The sequence below is a fragment of the Triturus cristatus genome, chromosome 8, assembly GCF_964204655.1.
Source record: "Triturus cristatus chromosome 8, aTriCri1.1, whole genome shotgun sequence".
Taxonomy (NCBI): domain Eukaryota; kingdom Metazoa; phylum Chordata; class Amphibia; order Caudata; family Salamandridae; genus Triturus; species Triturus cristatus.
The window spans coordinates 1,007,786,723-1,007,804,991 of record NC_140591.1 but is presented as its reverse complement, the minus strand read 5'-3'; the positions used below and the strand labels follow the sequence as shown (position 1 = coordinate 1,007,804,991).

General features: G+C 44.9%; 1 protein-coding gene across 1 annotated transcript in view; it reads right to left on the bottom strand.

Annotated features, from left to right (window-relative positions):
* Positions 1–18,269, bottom strand: part of CFAP47 (cilia and flagella associated protein 47) — a 2,697,962-nt gene that overhangs the window by 1,571,702 nt on the left and 1,107,991 nt on the right. Inside the window, exon 43 of the mRNA XM_085622577.1 lies at positions 13,669–13,777. Within this exon, the coding sequence (XP_085478703.1) occupies positions 13,669–13,777 (109 nt within the window). The remainder of the gene's footprint in view (positions 1–13,668; positions 13,778–18,269) is intronic.

Below are 18,269 nucleotides of genomic sequence, written 5' to 3'. Positions count from 1 at the left end.
CACCTATACAGATTAGTCACAGCTAGAGAGCGTTGAAACGATGTACCTCTGTTGACAGCCGATAATTAACTCATCCATATGGCCTATAAAATATACATTTTCTCCTGATTTTCAATTATGAGGCAGTACTGCCTCCCATTTCATAACTAGGCACGCTGAATATATTAAACGCCCTCGCTTCGTTGTTTTTTGCTTACTCCTGAATCACACGCGCAAGAAAAAAAAGCTCGGCGCAGTAACTTGTAGATGGCTTTTTACACTGCCTTACTGGATTCAGAAGAGGCACATTCATATTAATAAAAGACTCAAATGGCAGATCTCTTTTGTAAAAATTATATAACACAGTTGTAGCTGAACCATGGACTTACCAGGGACTCTCAGCACCACCACGTCCCAAGAGGTTAAACACATTGCATCTTTAACACGAAAACAACTCATCCACCCACTGTCTGTTTACATGTCAGAGGTGAAACATTGGCAACAGAGAAGTGCGACTGGCTCTGCTGTGTATTCCTGAAGTGTGAAGGACATTCTGAGTAGTGACCCCCCGTGACATGGGCACAAGCCATAGGCTAACATGCGGTGCTTGCATCAGGTGGTGCCACATATCGTGTAAAGGTGAGGCTTCCCCCCTCCTTCAAAAGAGGTTGGGACAGAATGGGGGAAAGTGGAATTGATAGCCCTCCCTTGCTGATCACAAGAGCTACTTCTTGTTCCTTCTACGGTGCTGATTTCAAAGTGTAGGTCAGGCCATGTCCCGTCACTGTTGCAGCATAATTTTGGATTTGGAGAAGAGGACAAAGAGAGGGAGTGTGTGCATGTGCAAGCACTTCGGAGAGTAAGTGAATGAAAGGGAGCAGGAAAAAGGAAAATGGTGGCCACAAGCTGGGGCTTATAATGGTTTTCATTCTGGACACCTAGGAGGCCCTCAAAACGTGAGTGCTGCTTTCTTTGGTCTACAGTGGCGCTGGACTTATAGTGACCATCCTTGGCATAATAGGTGCTTTATGGACAAACTTGGGCTTTTCTGGCACAATGGTTGTCTGACACAATGGCCTAGCCACGGGGTACAGAGGACCATCTTTGACATATTGCTGGTACTCTGGACGTCATTGTGGGTATCCTGGCATAATGGTGTTGGACCTCGCCCTCTCTGCAGGGTCACTTCCAAACCTTCTGCCTTCACTCTTTTTGTTTGCTGAATTCATTTTTTGTTGACTATAGGACCCTGTGCACGTTACCACTGTTAACCACTGCTAAAGTGCTTATACTCTCTTTAAAACATGTAAAAACTGGCTTACACCTAATTGGCACATTTCATTTACTTTCAAGTCCCTAGTATATGATACTACAAGTAACCAGGGCCTGTAAGGTAAATGCTGCTAGTTGGCCTGCAGCACTCATTGTGCAACCCACTAAAGAAGCCTTTTAAAACAGGTCTCCGGCCTGTCATTGCAGCCTGTAGTGGAGTTTAAAACCGCCATTTTGACCTGGCAAAATAAACCTTTTGCCAGGCCTAAGCCTTTCCTTTTACTTCGTATAGGTCACCCCTAAAGGCTCATTGGACAGGGTTCATTGTATTAAAATGTATGACATGTTGCTTTAAGTTTTACACGTCCCAGTAGTGAAAAATGTCTAAAGTCATATTTTCACTGCTGTAAGGCCTATCTCTCCCATTGACTAACACTGAGTTACCATATTACACTTAATAGATGATAACATTTGATTGGGAGCAGATAGATATGTAGTGCTTACACTAAAATGAACTATTATTTCAAATCCTCTTTAATGTTAAAGTCGGATTTTATGTCACAACTCTGAAAATGCTACAGTTAGAAAGTTATTTATAAAAAAGAGGGGCAGTCCGAAACCACCTAGAATTGGGGACATATGAACAGTAACACAAACAATGTTTCCAGATGGATCATGAATTTAGAAATTAACAACTTGAATTGAAAATGTGTTAAAACAGTAATTAAACAGAGAGAACACAATTTCAACAAGACCTACTTTACTTGCATAAGTAATTGCAGTGAACTCATAGAATATAGCAGAGTTAAAAAAATAAGTGCTCTCTTCTCACAGTTTCTAAAAAATAAGTGCTCTGTGCTCATAGGATCACACAGTGAGAGGCCATTAGCCAGTGCTGCAGTGTATATAATACAAGGTAAAAATGGAACAATAGTCAAAATATAGAGTATACAGACTTGTACAGTACAAGGGTCTGAAATGATCAGACTCCAGTATAACTGATAGGTATATTTCACATGGCCTATGGTGTCGACTAGGTTTCAGGAACAGGTTTGATCTTCCCTGACGGTGTCCCGGACGGCAACATCTGCAGTCGTCCTTTTCTCCATTTGCTGACACGTGCAGCGCTGTGTTCCCAATTCTTTCGGGATATCACTTTTGAATTTATTTACACCCTTGTCACCAGGCAGCCAAGTAGTGGAATGTTTCCCTGGACCATGATTTATTTCCTGCTCTTGCTTTTAAATCTCTCACTAGTCCTGATGATGACCCTTGTGCTACCATGGGTCGAAACACCATCAACACCTTAGGTCATGTGAATAATACCTATCATTTGTACTGGAGTTGTATCATTGGAGAACTTTGTTCCTTACAAACCTGTGTACTCTGTATTCTCCGTATTGTTCCATTGCCTCCTTTAATTATTCATACTGCACCACTGTCTTATGGCCTCTCACCATGTGATAACTCAAGAACAAAGCACCTATTTTTTGGTAACTGTTATATTGCAGAAGTTCAATACAATTAGTTATGCAAGTCTATAAGGTCTTGTTCAGATTTTGTTTTCTCTTTCTAATTACTATTTCAACATATTTCTAGTTAGTTTGTTTGAAAATGGCCCTCTCTGAATGGTCACCCCAAACGTTTGCCTCCTCCTCTTCTTTTTGTTGGCCATAGGACGCTGAGCACTTTACCACTGCTAACACCCACCAGAAGTGACATCTGTGGCATCCATAGAGGCACCACCTCAGTGCACTGACGTCAGTTACTTTTCACGACTTTCCACGCCAGAAGTGCAGAGCCATGAAGAACAATGACACTGATGTGGGGGGGTCTGTGCTTCAGTCGAAGAGCCAGGTCTTGAGGTCCTTTCTGAATTGCAGCAGCCATGGTGATTGCCTGAGATACAGAGGCAGGGAGTTCCAGGTTTTCCCAGTGAGGTAGGAGAAGGATCGTTCTTCAGCCATGGTCTTGCTGATCCATGGGATGGTGGCCAGGGCCAGTTGGGCAGAGTGAAGCTGTCCGGTGAAAGTGTAGAAGGAGAGGCGGTGGTTGAGGTGTGCAGGTACGGCATTGTGGAGGACTTTGTAGGCATAAGTGAGAAGCTTGAAGGTGATTATTTTGTTAACAGGTAACCAGTGAAGGTCTCTCAGGTGGCTGGTGATGTGGTTGCAGTGTGGGATGTTCAAGATGAGTCTGGCGGAGGGGATCTGGACAGTCTGCAGTTTTTTTGAAGTTTCGGGGTGGTTCTGGCATAGAGTGTGTTGCCGTAGTTGAGTCTGCTGCTGAGGAGTGCATGGGTGACCAGTCTACCAATTAAGATGTTACCAAAGGTAAGAGACTTTTAGCTGCAGATTCCTTACCTTAGAATAGATAGCCAAGCAATTCCATCCCCGGTGCAGACCAAGTTCACAGACGGAAGTCATGCAGGACCTAACGGGTGAAGTGCCCATCCCTGTGGACCCAACTGTCCAGACAGTAGTGTTTGGTAAACATGTGCAGAGATGCCCATGTTGCTGCCGGGCAGATGTCCAGGACCGGAAGTCCACGTGCTAACAGAGTGGTCACAGCTTTAGTTCTGATGGAATGAGCTTGCAAGCCTTCAGGAGGTTGCTTCTTGGCCAATGCATAGCAGATATTGATACAGAGCATGACCCAGCGAGAGATGGTTCACTTCTGCACCGCCTGACCTTTCTTCGCACCAACATACCCCACGAAGAGTTGGTCGTCCACCTGGAACTCTCGTGTGCGATCAAGGTAGAATGACAACGCTCTTTTGGGGTCCAGATGATGGAGTCAATTGTCTTCTTTAGAAGAAAGTGGAGGAGCATAGAGGGTAAGCAGGGTGATCGATTTGCCTACATGGAATGGGGTGACATCTTTGGCAGAAAGGAGGTCCTTGTGCGGAGCACCACTTTGTCAGGATAGAATGAGAGGTAAGGCGGCTTAGATGATAAGGCCTGCATCTCACTGACTCTATGGGCTGATGTAATTTTCACCAAGAAGGTTGTTTTTAGTGTGAGAAGCCTGAGGGGACAGTTGTGGAGATGCTGGAAAGGAGCACACATAAAAAAAGTGAGAACTATATTGAGGTCCCACTGAGGCTTAATGAATGGTGAAGGGGGGAAGAGGTGGACGAGATCCTTCAAAAATCTATTTAAAATAGGGGATTTAAACAAAGAGATCTGGTCAGGCAGCTGCAAGAAGGCAGATAGATCACAGAGCTAGCCCTTAAGAGTGCCAAGAGCAGAGTCCTGCTGGGCAAGGGAAAGAACACAGAGCAAGACTTCAGAAAGGGGATCCACTGATTATTCTGCACACCATGCCACAAATTTCTTCAAACGGCAGGTGTATACCATCTTGGTGGAGGAACGCAGAGCTGCCAAAATGGCATTACGTATTTTGAGAGGTAAGTCGAAAGATGTCAACTGCAGCCGCTCAATCTCCACGCAAGAAGGCAGAGAGTGGACAGGTTTGGGTGGAGGACCCTTCCCTGCTGCTGCGACAGAAGATCCTCCTGAAGGGGCAGCCTGATCAAAGGATTATGGCCATGTTCAGAAGCTTGGGATATGGGACTCTCCATTCCCAGTCCGGAGCCACAAGGATGACTTGGGCCCAGCCGTTCCTGATCTTCTTGAGAATTCTGGGCAGGAGTGGTATGGGCAAAAAAGTTCACAGGAGGCCTGAGCTCCATACGAGATGAAAAGCATCTCCGAGCAAGAGCCGCCATGGAAACTCCAACGCGCAAAACTGCTGACATTGTGCATTCTCAACTGAGGGGAACAGTTCTAACCAAGACTCTCCCCACTTATGAAGGAGACCATGTGCCACCTCCAGGAGAAAACACCATTTGTGATCTGCTAGGAACCGATGGCTGAGTTACTCCACACTGGCATTGAGGGAACCCGCCAGATGTTGAACCACCAGGGATATGCCATGCTTTTCCAGTCATGTCCAGAGGTGCCTAGCCTCCTGACAAAGGGTCCACAACCCAAACCGCCCTGTTTGTTGCAGTACCACATGGTAGTGATGACCATGAACGCTCGCACTAGCCTTCCCTTGATGGAAGGTAGAAAGGCTTTCAATGCCAGTCGGATCACTCAGAGCTCCAACAGGTTGATGTGGAGTTCAGATTCCACTGGAGCCAAAGTCCTCTGATCTCCACCTTTCTCAGATGGACATCCCATCCCAGGAGTGACATATTTGTTACTACTGTCAGCTATGGTTGGGGAAGGGAGAGGGGTATCTGGCTGACCCAATTGCGGTTTGTAAGCCACCACTGCAGGACCTTTGCAGTTCCTTCTGAGATCTGGACCATGTTTGAGAGTTTCTCCTGGAGCTGTGCCCATTGAAACGTTAAGTCCCACTGCAGAGCCCGCATATGCCATTGGGCATGTGTCACAAGTAGGATGCAGGAGGCTATGAATCCCAACAGCATCAGTGTCTGCCTCATCGAAATCCAGAATAGAGGCCGAAACATCATCCAGAACAGCTCAGATGAAAGGGAGAGTCTGAGAGGGAGTCAGGTGTGACTTTGGCATGTTGATAGTGAACCCTCATCGAAATCCAGAATAGAGGCCGAAACATCATCCAGAACAGCTCAGATGAAAGGGAGAGTCTGAGAGGAAGTCAGGTGTGACTTTGGCATATTGATAGTGAACCCCAGCGAGTGCAGGAGGTTCGTTATAGTCTGGAGGTGGGGAACAACAACCTGCAGATGAGCTGAGACCACTGCCATCACCTCGGTGGACACCCAAGAGGCTCTGGTAGGGCCAAAGGGGAGCACGGTAAAGAGGCCCAAGGACTTGGCCATAGCCCTCAAGTCCTTAGAGCATTCTAGCGATGAATATGCCTTGTCTCCAAAGAGATGGGTGCCATCAAAGGGCATGCCCATAAGGGAAGCTTGGCCACCCCCTCAAAAACCAGTCGTCCTCAACCAGGTGTGGCACCTCAGGGCCACTGTCGATGAAACAGCTCTGCCCATTGAGTCGGTCGTGTTCAATCCACAGTGTATTGTGAACTTTGCTGTGTCTCTACTGTCTGCAACAGCCTGGGGAATAGGGGCGGCTCCCCAATTAGGGCGGAGGAGCGTCGCCTCACCGCTTTCTCGCAGTGCGAGAAGCAGAAACATAAAATGGTATTTTAAATGCCATTTTATGTTTCTGCTTCTCGCACTGCGAGAAAGCAGAAGGATATGCCTGGTTGGGGGCGGGCGGGTGGGCGGGTCAGGGAGGAGTGACTTGCCCAATGCTGTGGGCCCTGACTGTTTTGGTCGGCCTCAGTCATGCGGTCTCTGAATTTTCTCTTCGTAGGCTGCATGCAGCCTACATAGAGAAAATGGCCTCGCAATAGGTGCCCGGCTGGGCTCAGTCCCCACCAATCACAATGCTGCCTTGGCAGCATTGCGATTGGCTTAGGGGAGAGGAGGAAGGCTGCCGGCTTCCTGTTCAGCAGGAGAGCAGGAAACCGGGACCCGGCCAGGAGCCGTGACGTTGCGGAACCCTAGAAGGTAAGTTTTAAAAAACATTTTAATTAAACACCCCCGCCTCCCCCCGTGAACCCACGTGAACCCACCACCCGCAGTCATGCCGGCCGCAACTGCTGGGGAAGGATGGTCCATGTCTCCTCCGGGACCTGTGGCACCACTTGCCCAAACGTATCCCACGGTGGGAATAACATCTAAAAAGGCATGCAGTGTTCACAGATCGCAATGCTAGGCTAGCGGAAGAAAATATCTTCTTCCTCAAAGAGTCCTGTCTCTTGAATTCCCTGTCCGGGAGAGCGATAAGCAATGCGCCCTGGGAAGTTAAGGCTTGGACTACCAATCTCTCCGGGGCAGGTTGTTGGGGAAGGAGGTTTGGTCCCCTGGGGGCGGGTCGGTGGGGGCGGGTGATTGTCCTATTCACAGGAGCCCCTGTGTTGCATTTGGACCAGGTCCCGAACAGGTCATCAGTGAGGGCAACAATGAATGAGAGCAAAGGCTCAGATGAGGAGACTCCCGGTTACAGTACCTTTGTCAAAATGTTGGTGTTGACTGCCACCGAGGGCAGCTGAAGGTCAAGGACCTCAGCTGCCCTCTGCACCACCATTGCATATCAGGATCCCTCCTCCATAGCCACAGTAGAGGAAGAAAGCATACCAGTATCTTGAAAAGTACCCAGTCCACTGGCTTCACCCAGTTCCTCACACCAGTCCATATTAGGGTCCTCTACGTATGGCTGGTATTCTTCAGGGTCCAGTGACCCTTCCCAGTCCTCCCCGAACAGGGCTCAGGCTCCAATCTAGAAATCAAAGGTCCTATCAGTGTTGGTATCAGGCGACACCCATCTAGCTCCATGACCCTTACTCGCCAGGTATTAAGCAATAATCATATTGGTACTGGTTCTTGCCCGAAAACAGGGGGAAACCCCTATCCCCCCAAAATAAAGCAGAGTTCTGTAGGTTTGTCTGGGCAAGATTGTTAGTCTTGTTTTTTGAGGAAAAAATTCCAATCCAATGCAAATTGATCCAAAGGTGAGTAATCTTTTATTCGCACTCTCTGTATAGGAGTTTATACGAAGGATGCAGAAAGAGGTGGCACAGCCAACACGTGTTTCGCCCCCTACAAGGCCTTCCGGCCTGGGGCTTCCTCAGGGCTGTACAGTTAAAGGTGCAATGAAACAGTTTAGAAAACATTAAGTGAGATGTATGAGTATATAGCGAGAGAGTGAGGAAAGCAGGTGGGGCGGGGTATTAGGGTCAAGGGAAGAGAGGAGACGGAAGGAAAAAAAAGGAAGAGGTGGGTGAAAGAATGAGAAGGTGTTAATGAACCGAGCCCATATCATTAGAGTTTAGTGAAGACACAAGGAGGTAGTGAACAAATGATGGAAGATAAGAGTAAGGTAGTAATTACACCATTGCGTACAAGAAAAATTATTTGAAGGCAAATATCATTACAACAAGAAAGAAGAAAGGAAGGAAGAGTGAGTAGTTAAAGATTAGCGGGAGAGAGGAGGGGAAGCACATATTGCAATGCAAATTGTTTAGATACATCATATGTTGAGAAAAAACTATAATTTTTGGGAAAAATAACATATGAACATGTATGAAAGAAAAGAGAACAAGGTAATATACAGTACGACAGTATAGCCGGCCATAAAGTAACATCAAAGCGCGTGTGGACCATAGTCATATTGAAAAGGGGGAAAGGTGGAAAGGTGGAAAGGGGCAATGTTGTGTATAATACAAATTTCGAACAACCGTTTGAGAGTTCGCGCGCGTGGTATTACAAGTTGCATGGTGATTCATAATGCAGACCACGTATTCGAGCCGGAAATTAAATAAAAATTAGACATGTAATGGAAAATAAGGGCAGAGTAACAATAGCACCATTGCATGCGCAAGGAAATATTTTAAAGCAAATAAATTACAGCAAGAGAGTAGAATAGAAAAAGAAGTATATTTACAGTAGTGATTTCCGCATCAGGGTCAGCCAGGTAATGAGTTTGTATATGTTTACATGAGAGAGAAGTCACAGTTAGTATATGTCAATATTAATCTGTCGGAAATGCAGTATAGATCAGACTTTAACGAGGTGGTCAAGGAGTTGAGTGGGTGAGTTGTAAAAATTAACGTATTGAAGTGATCTTAAGGTCGTGTAGGGGCGACTAGGATATTTAAACAATTAAGGAATCATGCGTGGTGAAAAGAAGTGGTAGTGGCTCGAGCCAAACTCTCCTGGATGGTAGACGTGGTCTCAGTAAGAGGAATTGACGTAAGGTGATAAACATTTAAGTGAGACGAAAGTGATGGACGAGGGCAAGGTGTTCATAAGCGCTACATGCGTGAAGACATAAGTAATGGAAGTGACTCCAGCTTTAGGTCGGCAAAGCGGCAAGGCGGTCTTGAAAAAAAAAAAATAGGCGTGTTATGATATGATTGAAGCAGTAGTGAGAGAAAGGAATTAACGTGCTCGTAAGCCCGAAGCAATTGACTAGGTTTGTGAGAGAGTGCTAAAACGGGCAGTGCACTTCTACAACTATTAGCGCAGAATCGTAGTGGTAGAATAATATTGATCAGATTAGGGCTTACCGAGTGCTTTCGTAACGAGTAATTTCAGCAAAGTAAATGGTAAAAATACCGAGGGATTCTAGGGGGAGGAAAAAGGAGAAAAATACCTTAGCGCGTGGTTATGGGTGAGTTAGGAAGGTTACAGTACCTTTGTCAAAATGTTGGTGTTGACTGCCACCGAGGGCAGCTGAAGGTCAAGGACCTCAGCTGCCCTCTGCACCACCATTGCATATCAGGATCCCTCCTCCATAGCAGTGTAGAGGAAGAAAGCATACCAGTATCTTGAAAAGTACCCAGTCCACTGGCTTCACCAAGTTCCTCACACCAGTCCATATTAGGGTCCTCTACGTATGGCTGGTATTCTTCAGGGTCCAGTGACCCTTCCCAGTCCTCCCCGAACAGGGCTCAGGCTCCAATCTAGAAATCAAAGGTCCTATCAGTGTTGGTATCAGGCAACACCCATCTGGCTCCATGTCAGGGATCACCAACGGTATGGCTCAGGGGCCGCTGGGAGGGTTGGCATCGGGATTGGCACCAGGGATGGTCGAGGTGGTACATCTAGTGCCAGTCTGGATCCAGGAATCGATTCTTGGGGTCCTCCCAGGGCTGGAGCTGCTGTCACAGAACCAGATGGGGCCCCCTCCAACCCTGCTGGGCCCAAAGGCACGTTGACAGGTTTGGACATCCCAAATATGTGGCGCTTGGCCTCGTAAAACTGATCTAGTTGGGTGGAGGTCACTCCAGGAAAATCAGGAAGGTGTGGAGTTGGCTCAGGTGCAGGCTTCGATGAACAAGGCCTTAAATGCCAATGCTCCCTTGTCGTGCTGGCCATTGGACAAAGATAAGTCAAAGACGGCTTCAACGTCTTACTCTTCTTCTTGTACATCTTACCTGAATGTCCCATTGCACTTGGAGTGGGACCATGATGACTTCAGGCTCCACGAACCTTCCCCTCGACCGAGACCTCAATTTTCAAAGAGTCACATGCCGGGCCACCATGAGCTTCAGGATCTTCTCCCTCAAAGCCTTTGGGTTCATGACCCAGCAATTGAAGCATGACTTTGTCGTGGTCACGCACCAGGCACCACAGACAGATGAGATGCGGGTCGATCACTGACATTGACCGGTGACAAACTCCACAGGGCTTAAACCTGTCATCTTGGAAGACATTTCTACCACACCAGAGGAAAATCCTCAAAAACTCTAAACAAAACGTCAAAATAATCCAGTAAAAAAATGACTGAGGGGAAGCTCTCTTGGACCAGCGCTGGCTGGTGTGGAGAGAAAAGCACTTATGTCAGTGAGCTGAGATAGTGCCTATATAGATAACGCAGTCATCACTCTCAGTGCAGATGACGCTGACAATGCACACAGAGCCGATCGACACAACCTACCGGCGCACAGGAGTACTGATCCGATCCAGTCTGATGCCTGGAGAAATTCTAAGGTAATGAATATGCAGCTAGAAGTCTCTATCGGATATCAATTTTTTCTAACATTGGATTGGATTTTGGGAATAATTGTGTTTATATCTGCCATAAAGCCACCCTCATGACATCCTATGGGAACTCTGGCTTCATAGTGCACCATCCATGACATACTGTGTTCATTCATTCTGGCACATGTGTGACTGCCACTGATATTCTTGTGATCCTTCTTGCTGACACAGTTGATCCTATCCATTGCAAGATGGCGGTCCTGGCATAATAGTGGCAACCTTTTGCATAATGTGTGTATTCTTGACATAATTATTCCTATTCATGTTGTGGTGGGTTTCCTGACATAATGTGCTCAATCCTTGTCATATTTTGAGAATTTATGACATAATTCTGACTACCACTGGCATCATGATGATGTATCTGCCACACAATGCATAGCTCTGCTATTTGATAATAAATCTGTCCATGTGTAGCAGTAGTACATGAGAATACTTGATTAAAATGCCAAGCTGAACTATTGGTACCAAATATGCATTCACTAAAAGTAAAAGCAAGTATTTTGGGACAAACATTGGGACTGATGTACTATATACTTGTCGCAAAATATCCAGTCGCAATTTGCAATCAACATGTATGCAACCAGTATTGAATTTTACAAACCGACTTGGGTGTTAATGGGTCAGTTCAGAAAATTCTGATTCAGGGTTGGTCATAATCTGATCTAATTCATGATTATTAATGAGGTAGGTCATAAATTGTTACTTGTTAGTGTTAGCAGATCACCATGTCTGTGATCACCTTTCAATACATGTTTTTAATACACACAGCCCATTTTACTTAAAGGAAACAGTGCTGCATTTTTCACAAAAAAGGTTTAAGTAATTAGTTTCTAAATCTTGATTCAGAGTTGATAGTGGTCCCCTAGACCTCTGTCAATTGCCCAACATTTTTTTTATCTCTAGAAAGGACCATGGGTACTTTTGCTAATAGCTCACCACCCCTACTTAAGAGTTGGTAATTTTTCAATGGTTTACCACCAGATTTTGGTTTGCAAAATATTGATACGCTTTATACCAGTTCAGTATTGGGAAGGGGTGCATACAACAAGCCTCTTCCAAATATCGGAATGGTATGGAGTCGCAGTCCCATTTTAGGAGTTGTTAAAAGTTAACTAACTCCTAATATTGGATTTAGACATTTAAAAAAATGCATTTTTGCAGTCAATCAATCAATCAAAGACATTTATAGAGCGCACTACTTACCCGTAGGGTCTCAAGGCGCTTGGCGGGGGGGGGGGGGTGCCGTTACTGCTCGAACAGCCGGGTCTTGAGCTTCTTCCTGAAGGAGAGGTGGTCTTGGGTCAGGCGCAGGTCGGGAGGGAGGGAGTTCCAGGTCTTGGCGGCAGTTGCAAACTCCGAATCGCAGTGTTTGCAATTTATAAAAATGCCTTACACATCTGGACTATATCGTCCAGGAAAATGGCAAGCTTTTGTTCCATGGGATAGAGCATATTTTAAGTCTGTTTCAGAGCAAAATATGGATATTTTCAGGAAAAAGGTAGGGGATGCAGACAAAATGGTGGCATTCTGAAATTTAGATAATACTGATATTTGAAAAGCATTTAGGAGGAGTTCAGGAATATTGTAGCTGATGTTGTTTCCTTGGCAGTAGCTGTGGTTTTGAAACATGCACATAGATAGGCATTTTGTCATCGATGTTGATAAAGCTTTTTATCACATGATCACTGCTAACTGGGCATGTATGATTGTGTAATCCTGCTCTCTTCTGAAACTGGAAGGGTTCTATAATGAGCAGAGCACCATTGTTGTATACATTTGAAAAATGTGTCTAGATGTGCCTATTATGGCCTGTGATTGTGATAACTATATAACATTTGGTTTTTCCCACCCTGCTCATTCCAAATATATTCTCAGTCATAAACATGTGACTAGTGATATACTTTGGATGGGGCGGACGAAAAATGCAATTGAAAATAGAAGCATTTTAGACTACTTGCTTAATGTATACTTCAGTAGTTACTCTCTCAGGAAACTGTACTGAAAAGACCCTTTTTGTCATAATGTATTCAAAATTTTCTTGGGGAGGATGGACGCACCCCCTCTCTTCTTGGCAGAGCAAGACTTGGCTGATACACCATGAAATGACTTCAATATTTAATTAGTGACCCTTCATTAGCTCTGTCATCTTCGCAAATCTAGGTAGAATGTGCACTATAAACAAATCATTTGGCTGTTGGTTTTTCCATACTTTCCTCAATGGAAGAATCTCAGCCTACCCCCAATCCCGCCCATTTCGAATCTCACAGGAGGGAGTTGGATAAGTGTTCTTACTCATTTGTTACCATTACATTTTACTAGTAGCCACTGAGTGAGAAATTTGTGTAACTATGTAAAATTCAAATTGGGTGATAAATAATCAAATTTGGAGGTCAAATTTGAAAATGCAAAAAGGGCAGGAAAATAAGTTACAGTTTACAAATGCATATTATAGTAATTAATTTTGCCCTACTGTAAAGAAGTTCGGCTAAGATGTCCATCCATCTTGAAGGGGGTGGGCTCTTGTAAAAACCTCCCTTGAGTCAGTGACATATTTCTATTAGATTTTGGACGTGAGAATTGGCACTGGGGTATGGTATGATCTGGCGGAGAGAAAAATGGGTACAGATAGGGAGCAGGAGAGATCTAATAAAACTGAGAAAGAGAAATAGGGATCAAGAGACAAAGGCAGAGAACTAAAAAAAGGTGTCTTTGGTCCTCCTTTCCTCCTTCCCATTGGAATCCCTCTCCCGAGTCTTGAGGGCAATATTAGGCAGTTTCTATTAGAAGTATGTTGTATAAATTCTATCCCCTTAATTCTTTTATTACAATTTCAACAAAATTGCAGTCATTACATATTTCCTTCACCTCACCTGGCTCAGCATTACTGATATGCAGAACATTGGGACTGTTCACTGGAAGCAAGGCTGAAGGCAAAGGAAGGAGACCTGTCCCTTCCAGGAGCTGAACAAAGTCACCTATCTGTAACAAAAAGGACACGTCAGATCTGCAGCACATAGATCAGGACATAGGCATTAAATCCAGAAATACAAACAAATAATATGAACTTTGGGGGTGGGAATCAGCTGAGTCTGGTCATCCCCTGAAAATCCATTTGTGTGCAGTCAAGTTTTCCTATGTAGGACCACGGCTGATGAGCCACAGAATCCAGTTCACACAGCATGCTTGGACACACCCACACTATCCTTACCCAACTCAAAAAGGACTTCTTCATGAACTCAGGAAAGCTTGGAACAATCAAAACTGTAATTTCCCACAAATCGCAATAGTGCCTTGCAAGGAAGCAATCGATATTTGACGATTTCAGCAGAGCACTGACTAAAGTGAATACCTTCCAATGTGTCCCATTTTTTCAATTCCCCATCAGGTGCAACAGCAGGAAAAGTATCAAAAATCAATTTCTAAGCCAAAGCCTGCACAATCAAACTCCCAGGAATGGGATAAGAGGTAAAGTGTGGTGGATCAGAAAGAGAAGCTCTTCAACACAGTCCAGGTTCAACTGAGGTCTATACCAAGAACTCTACACTTGATCTATTAACATATCATTGATTGGAAAAACACCCCCTGAAGCTTAATTTCCAGCCAAAATATTGATGAATAAATATGATTTAGGCTCCACTGTATGTATATGGATTGCCAAGCTCACCATAAAAGTGTACTTATTCAACTGAAACAAGTGATGTGGATCTTGAAAACTTACCTAGAGGGACATTTCAAGTTCACTAGCATTTTTCAAGTCCACCAACAGAGCAGGATCAAATCCAATGTACGAAGCAAATCCTCGGCCTCACTATCATCATCCTCATCTCGCTCCCAAGATCAAGCTGGTATTTAGATAGGATCAGACTTTGTTCCAAATAAATGCTGCATTCTTTGGATAGAGCTTTTAATAGCAGGCTTAGGATTTTCTGGAAAATCAGTAGGATTTGGTTTTCTTTCTTTCTTGCAGATAACAATGTGGACTTTGATTTAGACATTCCGGGCCGTTGCTGAAGTGGGTTCCAAACTAGATGCTGAAACCTACACACTCTATGTTGTTCAGTGCCTCAAAACAGACTTCTTCAATGTAATTTCCATCTTCTACATCATAAACAATTTTGGAGTCAAAGGAGTTACCAAAACACTCTAAGAGGTCATGTACGACACAGAACTTAAGGTCATCTGCATCGGAACAGCCTGAGGAATGGTCACAAAAACTATTGTGAGTGGAAGAGATGTATCAGTGGGGCCCTAACAAAGATTTCCAGCATAACCTGTTTAAACTCTAAGACTTTCTATACTAAGGGACTGGCTTTCTATGAAGGCTCCAGAACCAAATTAGGCTAAGAAGAGGTTTTTTCTTGGACCTTTTGATTTTCCTTACCATGAAGATGTCTGTGGTATCCTTTCTTATGCTTTTTGTGTCTCCTGTATAAAGAATGGCTCCATGAGAAAGAATGGGTATGAGTCCTCCCTGTTGAATATGAATAAAACACGCTCTTCATTTTGCCTCCCTTTCCCAAATTACCTTCAGGATCCTGGGCTCACTGTGCCACTGGAATCAAGCTATCCTGGCTGAAGAGGGATGAAACCCCGAAACTGGTCCTAGGATGCTTGTTTCTGGTCCAGGGAGGACCTGGCTTAGCAGTTCTGGCTGGACTGTTCCCATGAGGCGCAGGGTCAAGACTAATTTGCATATGGCCAGGTCTAAACTGGGGTGGCATGGTGAGCAAAAGAATGATGGATTTAACCCAGATCTCTTGACTGGGGGTGAATGTTTTGATTTGTTCTGCATTCCGTCCATCAATTGTGTGTCTTCTGACACTGGTTGACAGCACTTGAGGTGAGGCTTAATGTCAATGACTTTGGAGGGGGCATATCCCTAAAAATCACAAATGTAATCAAAAGACATTGAATGAAAAACTAAGAAAGGTCAGCAGCTCCTGATCCTGTATCGATGAAAGCACAGAAAAAAAGGAACTGGGTCACCAGTGTCCAGGTGAACTTCAAGTAGTTTAGATGTCAATACCAGCAGAGTCTTTAAACTTCATAGGATGTCAAGGGGTGTCATTTGCATGAGTTATGCATTTGGTAATGGAAAAATGTTGATCTGTGACGTCAAGGGACAGCAACAGACTTTGAGGACGAGGATGACTATGGAAACATTTTCGGATGCAGTCTGTTGCCAGGGAAGGGCTTCAATAAAGGAATCTGCAGGACAAAATTATATATTGGATGGGACTTCTCAATTACTGGGAAGGCAAGTTTCTGATAAAGTGTGACTGCACAGGACCTGACCACCAAAGCAAATTTGAAGAAGACATTTTTAGCAATCAAATACCCACCCTGTTATTCAGACAGTGGTGGTACTGAATGTGCAACAGGGCCAACACCACAGCCAGAATCATAGTCAAAATACACATGTTGGACACCAGACCAAACAGAAGTAGTGGAAACTGGCAGTGTTCATACCCCACTATAAACCGCAGGCATTTTCTGTATAGGGTTGTTGGACCCCTGCATTTGAATGGACGAGGAGACAAAAACTATTGCTGAGAAAGTTGCTGCTTTTTATTGGATTAATAGCTATCGCATCTCCCGGCCTACACATCCACTCACAGGAAGCGGAAGTGGAAAGTGGCGAGAGCAGCGAGAGCAGAGAGCAGAGAGCGGAGAGCGAGAGCAGCAAAACGACAGTGAGCGCGGCCGGCGTCGGGCTGAAGGACTAAGTGCTAGATCCGATCCCGCCGATCCCACCGACCCCGCCAACTCCGCCAGACCTATCGATATAGGACTGCGGCCAGGCCGAAGCCAGGGGGGTCCAGGGTTAAATCGGGTTAAATCGCCCATTTCAGCAAAACCTCCCCCTTACGAGCCCGACCGGCGCGGAGTCGTGCCGTGTTACCAATCACGGCACCGCTAGCAGAGCTGCTAGCAGAGCAGAGCAGAGGAGAGCCGCCAGCGGAGGGGACGACGCCGCTCACGGAGGTTCACTAGGCGGACAGCAGGCAAATCTTCATTTTCCAAACCGGTGAGAACTTTCAGCTGCTGTTGTTGTTAAAACTGCATGTGGTGGAAGTAATAGGTGTAACAGGAAAATTGCAAGAAAGCCCTTCAGGCTTTTGACATGTCCTACTGCACTCCCCAGGCCCGTCCTGCCCCCTACCTTCTTTACGAGTAGGCAACGGAGGGGAAATTGGGTCGCGGCTGAGTGGAGACTTCGGCGTATGCTTCACTGGATAACTGAATCTACATACGCACACAAGAGAAGCAGGGTTAAACCCTATGACCAGAACACAACAACCCACCTACTAACTTCGTGAGCACTGTTATTTTTGTACAGACTTCTAGACTGCAACAACAATAATAATAATAACTACTGGTCTAGGGTAGCATTGATCGCTTCCCAGCAAAAGATAGTGCGCATCTGATTTCTAACCCGAAGCACACAACCGGGAAAACATGAGGTCCGAGGAAAACATGAGGACAAGAAAAGAAAAGATTTACCTAGCACTAAATCGGCACAAAAAGCAAAGAAACCAACAAAAAGGAAAAAAATGCTAGACAACGGAAATCACGAACGTAGCTTCGAGGCTTTTGTTAATGACGATTCGGACGCCCAGAAAGCAAAAAACGCTAAGCTTGAGACTAACAGACACTCTACATCACATCTAAACCCAAGCGAAATAACAACCTCACCGGATGATCAGTTAGTCAACCGGAATCCAGGCCAATCCCCCTCCAAAACCCACTCAAAGCGGATTACGACATCACTAAATGAAAAGCCAAAACCGAATTCAACAATTATCCAAACAACCATCCATATGGCAGGTTCATGCCTAGACCCAGGAAACAAGAGCCTAACAAATATAGAGGGTTCTTTCAAACAAAAGAACCCGTACTCCTTTCAACCCAAGATCTTTACCAAGTTCGCGTTTCTGAAAGACCCAGCATCCATAATATTTTCCAAGACAAGTGACATTAAGGGCCTGCAGACACCTCTACACCCAAGTAACTTCAATTTAATCCTACTCCTGAAGTTGAAATAAAATCAAATCTAAAGCAAACAGTGGCACAAATTCATTCAACGGACTCACAAAAAAAACAATTTAATACTACAATTAGAACCTGAACAAAATGGATCAGACAATAGGCACCTACATAATGCACAGCCTACAAAAGAATGCGACCCAAAAAATGTTGACCTCTTAGACAGGACAAAAACCTTAAATCCGGGACCAGTTAATGTAACAGAAGCCTGCGCTCCACTCAAAAAAGTGGAAGCGGGGGCCCCCGTCACTAAAATCGACAGAAACTATATACAAACACAATCTTACAGTTCTTTATTGCAATCTAAAGACGAAAAAAAAGTCTTGCCACTAACACTAAAGCAAGAACCCTTAATAAAGACAGTAATAACTAGTCCCTACGAGTGCCTTGAAAAATCCAAGGATCCTCAATTCTTGGAGCTAAC